The 12,631-nt window shown below is 51.1% G+C and overlaps 1 protein-coding gene across 1 annotated transcript; it reads left to right on the top strand.

Moving 5' to 3' along the window:
• The first annotated feature begins 5,239 nt into the window (after positions 1-5,239).
• On the top strand, positions 5,240-10,633 carry RTN4RL1 (reticulon 4 receptor-like 1). The gene is made up of 2 exons (XM_010573917.1): positions 5,240-5,342; positions 9,270-10,633. Exons 1-2 carry the CDS (start codon positions 5,240-5,242, stop codon positions 10,631-10,633), a joined length of 1,467 nt encoding a protein of 488 aa, XP_010572219.1.
• The last annotated feature ends 1,998 nt before the right edge of the window (positions 10,634-12,631 follow it).

Below are 12,631 nucleotides of genomic sequence, written 5' to 3'. Positions count from 1 at the left end.
ATCCAGGTAAAGGTCCATCCAGCGCATCCCTGGTTTTCTGCAGCCTCCGTTTTTTGCATCTTCTGCAGATGTGGGCTGGATGGTGGGGCAGCCGAGCGTGCACCGAGAGCCTGGGCAGCTGTCACTTTGCTCCTCCATCTCACATTTGCTCTGTTCTGGCTGTATTTCTGATCCTAAAGAAACCCTCCATAGGTCCTAGCCAGCTGCTGGCAGGGAAATGAGCTGGTGAATCTGCTTTCGCTACACATGAGCTTGTTCGGCATTTGATACCGATCTGGCTGGTGCTCATCTGGGGTGGGTTTTGTCATTTCATCTGCAATTGTTTTGCTGTAAAGCACCTCGGAGGGTTCGCTAGCCCGCTGTTTGACAAAGGACACCATTCTTATTACTACTGTGAATGAACTACTTTGCATTTCTGTGAATGGGAAGGAAAACTTGTCACCTCAGGACAAAAAGGGAGTGGAAGTATCTGATGATCCCCTGAGACGCCTCAGACAATCCACTAAGCTCAAGTCATCCTCCTGTATTTGTCTCTCCTCGGGGGCAATTGGAATTATTAGTCCCTTCTCAAGGACCTCAAGATGTCTCTGTCCTTTGCCAATTCCCATCCTGGCTTCGCTGCAGGTTACTGGCACATCCCACCGGAGCCCCATCCCGCACTGGGGACCAGCAGAGGATGCCTGGTGCCTGCTGGGGGTCAGGACGGCAGCGCCTGGAGCTGTGAAGCCCCCAGCTGTCCCTAAAATCCTGCAATATCCATGCACACTGCGCTCAGGGTGTCTCCTGGGCCACCCCATCCTCTCCCAGAGGAGAAGGAGCATCCTGGTGTCCATTGACACCTCCAGCCGTGGCAGGACCCAAGGACTTGACTCATCCATCTGTAAAGCCAGACGTGCTGTTTCTGTCCAGCGTGCCTCTGCTCCAGGAAGGTCCCAGTGGCTTTTGAGACACTGGTCCATCATGCGCGATGGGATGAGATGCAGGGGCACAATAAACCCTCCAGCAGCAGGGAAAGGAGAGTCAGGAAAAGAAGATAATCTCTTCTCCCTGGTATCCAGGGATAGGATGTGTGGGAATGGTTCAAAGCCGCGCCAGGGGAGGTTTAGACTGGACGTTAGGAAGCATTTCTTTACTGGGAGGAGTGGTCAAACACTGGAACAGGCTTCTTGGAGAGTTGGTCGATTCCTCAAACCTGTCAGTGTTTAAGAGGCATTTGGACATTGCCCTTAATAACAAGCTTTAACTTTTGGTCAGCCCTGAAGTGGTCAGGCAGTTGGACCAGATGATTGTTGTAGGTCCCTTCCGACTGAACTATTCTATTCTATTCTATTCTATTCTATTCTATTCTATTCTATTCTATTCTATTCTAAAGCTCTGCCTCCAAACCCCACGCAAACAGCAGCCCAGCCTCTGATCTAGATAGTCTTCTCCGAAACGCTGGCTTTTAGGCTCTGCACTGAGGTACCGGGTTTGTGCCCCATGCCTGCAGCCGTAGGACCGGCAGCATCCAACTGCAGCTGTACTCCAAGGGCATTGCTGCGGTGGAAGGTGTACTGCAAACTGGGGTTAAGCAGAGCAGATTACATGGGGAAAACATACTCTGCACTCCCTCTGTTTCTGCTTGTGTTAGTCCTGAAACAAGTATTTAAATTAAACAAGTTTCTATAGCTGAGTTTCCAATCCCACAGCCACTTCCACCGTTGGCCTCCTTTTTTCTCCCTTTTTCTTTAGCTCAAGCAGCGGGAGGAGGAGATGCAGACACAGAGAGGAGTGCTAATTAAACAGGGAGTTCCACATTAGGGTACAAATCCTCTGGACCAGCATAAACCCTGCCAATTTCTGTATTTATTTATTATTTTTTCAGTACAATTGTAATTTCCAGTGGTGCCTCCAGCACCAGGAGAGAGTTCAGGGGCTGCTCTCCAAGAGGATTAGCACGCTGGAAGCATTATTACTTTCCTTCGCTGTGAATTCAGGAGTGATTCCCTGATGGCTGCACTCTATATAGAAGTGAATCGGTGCTAATTTGTTTTTGAGGATCACACATCCACCAACATGTGAAAGACAATCCTGCCTCTCGATGTATATTTCGAGTCAGTGCTACAGCAAACAACGAAAAATAAGCAGGCAAAGGAAGCCAGACCTCCCTCGCCCAGAAAACCAGAGCTGGGAAAGAACGGACTTCAATTTTTTTGGATGCTCGTGTGAGTTGGTGCTGCGTCTTTTCAGGATTGTTTTGGGTTTTGGCTGTGCTGCTCGTGGCGATGGGCAGCGGGGGCTTGGGCATCCCTCGCACGGAAAGCCTCAGGGATGCCGCGTTGGATGGGATGTCAAAGAGACTGAGCATAAAAGGCCCCCCCCCATTTTTTTTTCCTTTTCTCCTTTTAAATCATCCTCGAGTTTAACTGCAAGAGAGGAATAAATTAGCTAATTGAATCTGTAATGACAGAGGGGGCCGGGCACCTGGCAGGAGAGCAGCCACCCCACCACCCATCGCTCCTCTCTCTTTATTTGTGTGATTCAGAGGGACGTGGTCCGTGGGGAGATATCAGAGCTGGCTGAAATGGAAGACAAAGCTATTGTTTCAAACAGAGTTATTGATTTTTACATTATTACACTATGAAATTTATGGTCTGGTTTCAAACTGCAATAGGAGTTAATGACCATCATCCAGAAACTTCCAGGTGACCTTGGCCTCGACTTTGGTGGAGGAAGGTGAATAGCTCCAGATACCGGGTCAGCAAATGCAAAATGAACTTGCAACACCCTAAAGGACTTGATTTTGGGGTGCTGCTGACCCCAGGTCTCTGCCCTGAGCTTTAGCTCACAGCAAACTCCAACCTGGTTGACAGCAGTGATGGAGGGGGGGAAAATTGGACCTTCTCGGCTCCAGACAAAAGCCACTTCTGCTCTTAAGCAACATTTTGCTCCTCTTGAAGCACGGTGATGTCCTCAGAGCTCCTGAGCATGGTTCTCCATCCTTAACTGCCCACCTGGCGCAGCCTGGCTGACCGAGGGTTTGCTCCGGTCGGTCACCACTGGAGAAGTGCGAACGAGGGGACTCCGGGATGGCTGAGGAGCACCGGGAGAGGAGACAACACAGCTCGGGGCAAGAGGAACCCTGGAAGAGGGGAGAACAACGGGCAGTGCCCACAAAGCAGGCAGCTGCCTGCAAAGGGCATGGCCCATTCCCAGTGCCGGCCGGCTCTCCCATCCCAGTCGATCGAGGAGGATTTGCTTTTTAATGTTGGGGCTACGAAAGTGGGGTCAGGGTGACCGAGAAGAGGTTTATACCAGTTACCATGCGATATACCAGTGACACAGAAGCCAGCCTTTTCCTGGCTTTTCTTTAAAAGGTACCTCCCAACGCATCTTTTGGCATCGGCCTCTTCCCAAAGCTTTCCTTAGCAATATTCCTTCCAAATTTCCTTGTATATTTCTTCCTCTGGGAACAGTCTTTCCACTTGCCAGCAAAGGAAGGTAATTTCCAGCTGCTGGAGAAGGATTTTTTCTTGTAGTACCTTCTCCCTGGAACATCCCTGACGCTGCACCCCGAGGTAAAGTCGTGTGAAGCCGGTAGCCTCCAAGCTCATCTTCTGCCTCGGAGGTCATAATTGCCATTAAATCACAGCTTGCCTAACCAAATTATGCAAAACCGAAATTATCTCCAATGATTTTTATGTTGCTGAAATGTTCCAGAACTGCCGGGGTGATGACTGGGGGATTGGGAGCAGCTGTCACTCCATCAGAAACCATAACTCCAAACAGCTGGGATCTGTCAGTTATTTATGACACTGTTCGGAAAAAAAAAAAAAAAATGATGAAGGTGGATGGGTAGTTGCCACTCTCCAGCTGAAAGGCAGCTCGTGCAGAAAGCAAAGCCCCGTGCCGTGTCCCGGTGCTGGGAGCTGCAGCTGATGTCGCGGGGAGCAAACCCACTGAGGATGCTCCTGCCGCTGAGCGCTGCAGGACCGTGGGGCTGCACCTAAAGGGCTTTGCAGAGAGGCTGAAAGCAAGCTGCTGCTTGCTGGGGAATTTAGTCTTTGTGACAGTCAGGATGGGCGTGTTTATTTTATCCTCTGTGTTGCAAAAAAAAAAAAAAAAAAAAAGAGGAAAAAAATACACAGCTACTAAGCACAGGTCTGACACTGCTTTGTCAAAACCATCCCAGATCTGAAGTTTCACTCTTGGCTTGTGCCCAGTTGCTGTCACCGCTCCGGCCTTACCTTTCATCGTCCTTCACTTGGCAGATGAAACTGTGAACATGTGAGGCTTCTTTTTCTCCCTACACAACAATTTCTCTCTATGGCAGTGCGAACATCCCATTCTGAGTTAGTTCCCAAGTTTCAAAGTATATTTTCCCCTGGGGGTTGTAGTCATGTCTTTGTGCCCCAGTTCAGTTGGGGTGGATTTAGAAAGCATCCTTCATAGATCCAGGGCGTGAACGGGGCAGGAAAATCTCGCTCTGGAGCTCCTTGACAGCGAGGTGGTGGTGTTACACCAGGTGTGAATTTGGCCTCAGAAGAGGGTGAATGATGAGTAAGCTTCTGCCTTTTTGATAATCTCAGCTGCGAGCAGAAGCCAGATGCTTTGTCCCCACTTGTAGCTTGCTCTGGTTAAGTATTATTATTTATATTATGTAGTAGCTATACATAGTGTTTTATGGCAGTAAAGATACATAAATCAGCAACCAGAAGACGAGGGCTTTGCTCTAAAGAGCTTATAAATCTAACAGCTTGAGCAGCACCGGTAATGGACACAGTAAGCAGGCAGTCAAGTTGCATGTAGACACGAGCTAAGATGGGTCTCCCCAGGCAGATGGCGGTTTAGGAGAGATTTGAAAGAGAAGCAACCTGCTCCATCCTTGAGACCAGATCCCGCCGGAGAATTAGACGGGCTGTGACCCATATAAGCTTGTCGGGGTGGAGAGGTTAAAGTATCCATCTGAGAAAAGCAGCTCGCAAAGAAGGAACGGGCAGGGGGTGGCGAGGTCTCGTGGCGGGGCTGACTTTTGGGGGGCTCTGCGGTTGCATCCCCCCTGGGGCCGAAGCACCTATTCTTGTCCTAAGCGATTCCTTCCCCTCAAGCCTGAGACTCCGAATGAAAATAAGTAGTGTTACATCTTCCTAAATAAACCAAGACTCTGCCTTGCTCCAAGATACAGTAAAGCGTTAAAAGCCTTAAAATGCAAGAAAACAGCCGGCGCAGGTGCACCCTGCTCTCTGGATCGAGCAGCGCCATGGGGACAGGCTGCCTGCAGAGCGGAGCCGAGGCCAGCATCCCTGCCACGGTGGCGGAGAAGTGCATCAACCCTTCGAACCTCCCCCCCCCTGCAATCTTGGGTATCAAACCAGCCTTTTTTTTTTTATTTACTTCTTCCTGTGCTGGCACCGGCCTGGGAGGAACCTGGTCTGGGCTGGAGAGAGATGTGCTGTGTCTGGCTGAGCATGCCGGCTCCGGGCGTCTGCATTCTTCTGGCCGCTTTCAGCTCCTGCACAAATTGAGGCTTCACGCTAAATGCATTACGCTGTATAACAATTAATCCCGTGCTACATATAGAAAGTCCTTACTCATCAATAATGCATGCGGGAGGAGTGATTTTCACTCTCAGTAATAAGGCTAAGACAATGGAAACAAGCAGGTAATGGAGAACATTTATAATGATGTTAATCTAATAATGAGTCTAATGCTGTTAAAAGTAAGACTGCAAACTGGACGCATCCAAAGATAGATTATTTCAAGCATTCATTAACTGATGCCTAATTAATGCCCAATTAGAGAGATGCTACATGGGAAATGGTTTGGACAGTCGGACGAATTCATTCCAATCACTGAAACCTCAGTCAAAAGCAGGAGGCAGCAGAAGGACACTAAGCAGAAGCCGGGGTGACTCAGGGCATCAGTGGGAGAAAGCCAGGAGATAAACACCCCCTTGCTGGTTTTATCCCTGTCAGCAGGGCTTTGTTTTTATTCACTTCACCGGCAGGTTTCTGTAGGATTTTTCTGTGCCGCCTTTGAAGCTCTTCCTCCCTGGTGAGCTCCGACACACATGCTGGTGACCCTCCATCTGCCTCGCAACCTTTACAAGATGAAGTTGAAAGGGCTGCATCGGGAATAACGAGTTCAACAAGTTAGGCAGGGTCTAACTCTCAGGGGAGCTGGGCTGGGACCTCTCGGGAAGCTCCCACATTGCTTTCCAGCCTGGGAAGCCCAGTGAGACCCAAGTGCTCATGGCTGTCTGGTCCCAGTGGGGCTCAGCTGCTGGCCATCACAATGCTGGTGTTACCAGCCTCAGGAGCTTCAGGGCTCCGTGACCACAGCCTCTTTGCTTCTTGGGGGTCTCATTCCCAGATCCAAACTGTGACTGAGCCCAGGGCATCCCAGGAGCAGCTTCTCACAGCACTAGGCAATCAGCAGCTTTTATGGGCTTGGAGGGAAAGCATCCTTGATGAGACCATGTGCTTTGAGTGCATCCACTGGGGAGTCCACAGGTTTCCTCTTTCCAAGTCCTGCCCACCTAATTATTTTTTCTAAGCATCTGTCCTTCTGTTTCTCCATTCTCCTTACCCCCGAGTTGCAGCACGTAGGTAGAAAGAAATATTTCAAACACAATTAATAAGAAAGCAAGCCATCCCTAGCTTTTCTTCCTACCATCGTACTCTTGGGAAGCTGAGAACCAGCAACACCCCAGACTATCCCCACCACCGTCCAGGACTGTGGGAGTCACATCTCCCTCTCCGTAGGAACTCCAGCCACTAACTTGCAAACGCCTGTTAATTAAAGACATGGACTCAGTTCCCTCTGACCTTTACCTCCGGAGTTCTCGCTGCAGGCAAGGAGCCGTTAAACACTGTGCTCCCTTTCGGCAGGAGCCTCTACCTTGGCCGTGCTCCAGGGACACCCAGGCTGCCTTCGTCCATCGCCGCGCGTTGCTAACAGCCTCCTGTCATCGCCATCCCTATAAGTGAAATCGTGTACGCTCCCAGATCCCTGCCCGGCTCCACCTCCCGTCAGTAATCCCGTTAGCCTGGCAACTGTCGTGTCACGGAAGAGCGCATAAAACTGTTGTTTGGAAGCAATATGTAATCTTCCAACCTGCTGCTTATAGCTGGGAGATGGTTTATTGATTCAGACCCTTGTGATTTGGTATTTGCAATAACAGACTCCGCATGTGGGAGATCGTCACAGCGCTTGTGCCTGGCAGGATTTTACTAATAAACATAAGACTTACAGAAGGCTTCGTACTTCAGTGTCACCGAGGTAAGATGGGGACTATGAAGCCATCCCACCTTGGCGAAGCACGTCCGTGGGTAAAAAAAACCAGCAGAATCTATCTGCAAACTTAGCTTTATCTTTACCATTGTTATCTGGCATTCGGGTAATCACAATATCCTCAGGATACCGCTGTTTCCCAGGCTGCGCTTGCACGGCGAGTTGCAGCGAGGGCTCCTGTTTTGGCAGGCAGCGCTCGGTAGTCAGCGCCGGCACGATGCTCCCACCAGCACAGCCCCTTTCTCATCTCAAAGGCATGACAGCAAAGCCAAAACGGTACAGTGGTGACTTGGAGAACGTTCTTTTTCCTACACAGCCGTAGGAGTTGTCGCGAATTAAACATTCCCGACTTACAGCCCCTTTCTGGCAGCGGCACAGGAATGAGACATCCCTCCTGGTAGCCGATGCTTAATTTCTGAAGGGCAGCTCCTAGAAGAAGTCCCCCCCCTTCTCATCGCAGCCAAGGCTTGGGCCAACACTTTGGCTAGCAATGCTATTTTTTTTTCTATTAACGGCCCAGTCAGAGATGACTGCCTCTTACCGGTGATTTATGGAGAGTCTGAATAACCCAGTTTATCTAAAAATGTGACAACTTTGCCTTGAAAGGATGGGTCCAGATGGACGGGTCACCTGCTGTTAACTAAACGGTAATAGATCTCCATACCAGGCAAAAGGCAACGGTAACCGTGGAGTTATATTTCAAACACAATTAATAAGAAAACAGTGATTTTTTTCTTGCCTCCCACTTGTATTCAGCTGTAGGCACTGAAAAGAGGGACTGTAAAAGCCCAAGGGGTCCAGGCTCCTGGACTAGCTGGTGATAATGACATAGAGTAATTAGAGATGAACTCCACTTCCACTCTCGTTTTTCAGATTATTACAAGCTGAGTGCAAGGCGAGGACTCGTGGGCAGGATGGCACCGGCAGCTGTATGCCGCTCCGATGTTACTCCTTTCCCCTGTAAAGTCCAGAGGCAGAATTCATTAGACATGAGCAAATTTTGCGTGTAAGAGGAAAAAGCCAAATCTAGGAGGAAAATCTGAATGAGAAATGACAAGTCTGGTGCAATGAGTCTGAAAAGCCACTCGGCGCAGAAGGAATAGCCTGAAAGCAAGCCTGGTGCGAGGAGTGGGAGCGAGACGGGAACGGGGCGGCGAAACCGGCACTCTAAGAGCTGAGCAGAGGGAGGGGATGATTACTGCCTTGCTCACTGCTTCTTCTCGGCAGCGAGAAAGCCCTGGTCACAAGCACGTACTGTAGCATTAGAGGATGCAATATGCTTTGCCACAGGACATCCATTTAAAAATATGTCTGAACATCCCACTTCCAAACGGGAGTTTTCAGTTCAGCCTTTTCCACCAACTGCTGACAACATATTTTCCTGTAAATCACTTGGTTTTCAGGGTGGATGGTGGTGTCTAACAACTGTAGTAAAAAGAGATGGTGGGGATGGGTCTGTGTCTTTGGGGGAGGTGGGCATGCTGTGCAGATGCACTGCACACGTGTAATTTTAGGTGGTTCGCTGGGAATTGCTAAAGCTTTTCCACTCTGATACGTAAGCGCGGGCGATTTAAGAGATGCGTTACAGGAGGGGTGGACGCCTACGTGGGTTTGTGTCTCCTCTGTTTGCTCTCACACCTTTGCACAGCGGCATTTCCTCAAACTGCGCTGCCTGCCTGCAGGCAAGGGGCTTTGCTGCCTGCACTGCCAGCGTGAATTCTCACCGAGAAAGTTTCTCCTGCCTGTTTTGAGCTGGGAGCACAACCGCCTGCCGGTTGCAGGCAGGGCGAGGAGGGAGGGAGTGCTCCATACATTGCGTTTAAACTACCACGGGTGATGAGCCCACTCATCGCAGCCGCGTGGGTCATTCCTGAGCGAAAATGAGGGCTGAGTTAATTGGGGGTGTTTTTCACCCGGAATAGTCCCCACGGCGGCGGTGGGTGGGCAGGGAGGTGCCCGAGTCCCCGCTGACACCGCTCTCCCCTCTCTCCGCACAGGGGGGTTTGCAGAGCTGCTGCTGGTGCTGCTGGGGCTGAAGGTGCCCGGCACCCTGGGCTGCCCCACCGACTGCGTGTGCTACCCGTCGCCGATGACCGTCAGCTGCCAGGCTCACAACTTCGTCACCATCCCCGAGGGCATCCCTGAGGACAGCGAGAGGATCTTCCTCCAGAACAACCAGATCACCTTATTGCTGCGGGGCCACTTCAGCCCCTCCATGGTCACCCTCTGGATCTATTCCAACAACATCACCTTCATCGACCCCAACACCTTCGACGGGTTCGTCAACCTGGAAGAGCTGGACCTGGGGGACAACCGCTACTTAAGGGCTTTAGCTGCAGACACTTTCCAAGGGCTGGTGAAACTCCACGCCTTGTACCTGTACAAGTGCGGGCTGAGCTCCCTCCCCAGCGGGATATTCGGTGGCCTCCACAACCTGCAATACCTTTACCTGCAAGACAACCACATCGAGTTTCTTCAGGATGATATTTTTGTTGACTTGGTTAACCTCAGCCATCTTTTTCTCCATGGAAACAAGCTCTGGAGCCTCCATCAGAACACGTTCAGGGGACTAATAAACCTGGATCGGCTGCTCATCCATCAAAATCAGCTGCAGTGGATTCACAGGCGGGCTTTTCACGACCTCCGAAGATTGACCACCCTTTTCCTGTTCAATAACAGCCTCTCGGAGCTGCAGGGGGACTGCCTGGCCCACCTGGGAGCCCTGGAGTTTCTCAGGCTGAACGGGAACCCATGGAGCTGCGATTGCAAAGCCCGTTCGCTCTGGGAATGGCTGCACAGGTTCAGAGGCTCCAGCTCCAGCGTCATCTGCGAGTCCCCCGAGCAGATGCACGGCAAGGACCTCAAGGTGCTAAGAGCGGAAGACTTTAGGAACTGTTCAGGCTCCGAGTCGCTCCATCAGATTAAAACACATACTTTCTCCACAGCGGACAGAGGAGCCTCCAAAATCCACCACCCTCACCACTCCTCCAAGGAGAAGGGGAAGGAAAGAGGGGCTGAGAACAGTTTGCACAGCAGCCAGCCCGCCGCCCCCCCCGGCTCCCGGCCGGGCTACCGCAAACCCGGCAAGAACTGTACCAGCCACAAAAGCCGTAACCGAACCTCTAAACCGGTATCCTTGGGGCCGCGGAAAAACGGGCAGGAGGTTCCAGACTATGTGCCTGATTATCAGCACAAATTCAGTTTCGGGGCGATGCCGACGCTCTCCCCCAAACGCAAGGGTAAGTGTACCCGGCGGACACCCATCCGCCCCCCCAGCGGGGTGCAGCAGGCAGCCGGCTGCTCGGGGCTCAGGGCATCGCTCCTGGTTTTTATGATGGTGTTAGCAGCCGTCATACGCTGAGCCCCCGGCTGCGGACGGAGCGAATCTGTACTGCCACCAATCTACAAAGGACCAGAGTTTCTTTTCTTCTTCTTTTTTTGTACGTGGAGAGTGTTGGCCTGGTGAAAGGAAGAACGTTGTCTCGGCTTCTGACGGTCTCTCCGTGCCCGGCCGGGCTGCCAACGCGGACTGTGCCGAACGCAGCGGGAGCGGATTAAAAGGCATTATCACACCTTGTCACAAACAGCCTAACCGAGCACCTACAACAAAAAAAAAGCCAACCTTACAAAAAGCAGATAACAGGGACGGTAGCCAATTCGTCGGTGACAACAACCGGACAAATGGACTGTATCCACGCTCTTGTGAAATCCTGTTCATTTGAGAGCGCTCTGAACGACCCCTCCAATTACCGAAAGGAACATAATTGCTGTAAAAATGATCACCAATTAAGCCTACACTGTTTCTCTGAAAGCGAGTGCAAGGACACTGATACTGATGTAGTAAGGACATTGGTTCTCCCACGTTTTAGCCCTTTTGGCTCCAAACCCAGAGGCCAAAGTTGGCTGGGAATCGCTTAGAAGACAATCTCAAACCCCTGAATATCTCAGGCATTACAGCAGAACAGGGCTTGCCTGCTGGGCTTGGAGTAGCCAACAACCAAAGGAAAGACTGATTAGAGGTGGAATTAAACAAAAAAAAACCCCCAACAAACCCAACACTTAAAGAAATGAGGTACCCGCAGGAGGTGCGTTTTTTTGTAACCATGTTCACACATCTGAAAAAACCCCAACCCCAACAAATGCACAGGCTCCTCCCCCTTCCCCTCAATTATCCATATGTATGTCTTATAATGTTTATAAACTATATGGAAACTATATCTTCAGAACTAAGGATTGTATTGTTGAATTTATAGCAGACCAGTATATGATTTTTTTTCTCGAAAAAACAAACCGGCAGCAGTGCCTACAGATGCTGAAAGCCATCGGGCGGGCTCAGTACGCGCGGGGGAACCACAGCGGACCAATGTTCTCAGCAATTCAGAGCACCAAACTTTGGGAGGGGTGGGTGGGGTGGTTGTACGCGATGCAGCAAAGTCCATATCCAGAGAGCCAAAACTCACCCTTACATCCTAATTTGTAACCGGGGGGAGAGAGAGATTAATTAGTCCAAATAAATAGAGCCATAGAGCTCTGTCTCCGGAGAGCGCTGCAAGGCCCCGGGGAGGAAAGGGGCTTTTTGGGGGGCTGGAGGCAGAGAGGGGCTTCCCAGCTGTGTCGGTGGCATGAGGACCTTTATAGCTGGACTAAGGTTTTCACTGGGGCAGCAAGGAGCAGTTCCCAGGCTACGGACAGTCCTGACAGCGTTAGGAGAGATTTTGTTTCTTAAAAGGAACAGCTTGTGTCACGGGAAGAGTCAGAGAAGGGGGAAACTACAGCTCGTTGAGGACCGGCGAGAAGCGCAGTACCCAGGGTTTCTGGTCCGCCACAGGAGAGAAAAATAAATGGTCCAAGACAGCCGTACGAAGGGGGTTGTGGCTAGGTGGAGGAGAGGGAGCAGATCTGCTTGTTCCCCTCGTCCCGGATTAAACCCCACAGCGGAGGGATGCGTTTGCTGGTCGGGGGAACGGCAGAGCCGGCGGCATCACCGACAGCAGCCCACGGGCTCGGGGAGGTGCTGCCCAAATTCTGCAGTCGGTGTGAATTCCCTGTCAGCGTGGATACGCGAGACCAAACAGACACTGAAGTTAATGAAACAAGGGAAATAAAAGTGATCTTGGACAAGAAAAGGCTGCTGTTCATTTCGTAACGATATCCCAGCGGTGGCACGTTTCTAGCCTGTAGCTCACGTGTGGGGCTGGAAAGCCCAAAGGAAACGGCTTGCGTTTTCCATCAGACACACCACTAGCTTCAGGAAGAACGGGCTAAGCTCGGGAAATCCGCTCTCCCAACCGCTTTGGGGATGGGGAGAGGGTATTTACGCAGCGGCAGGTTCCCTGGAGGTAGCTGGAAATGAAAAGGG

This window comes from Haliaeetus leucocephalus, unplaced genomic scaffold, assembly GCF_000737465.1.
Source record: "Haliaeetus leucocephalus isolate CR32 unplaced genomic scaffold, Haliaeetus_leucocephalus-4.0 Scaffold395, whole genome shotgun sequence".
NCBI classification, from domain to species: domain Eukaryota; kingdom Metazoa; phylum Chordata; class Aves; order Accipitriformes; family Accipitridae; genus Haliaeetus; species Haliaeetus leucocephalus.
Note: the sequence above shows the minus strand (reverse complement) of the source record. Positions and strands in the feature narration are given on the sequence as shown.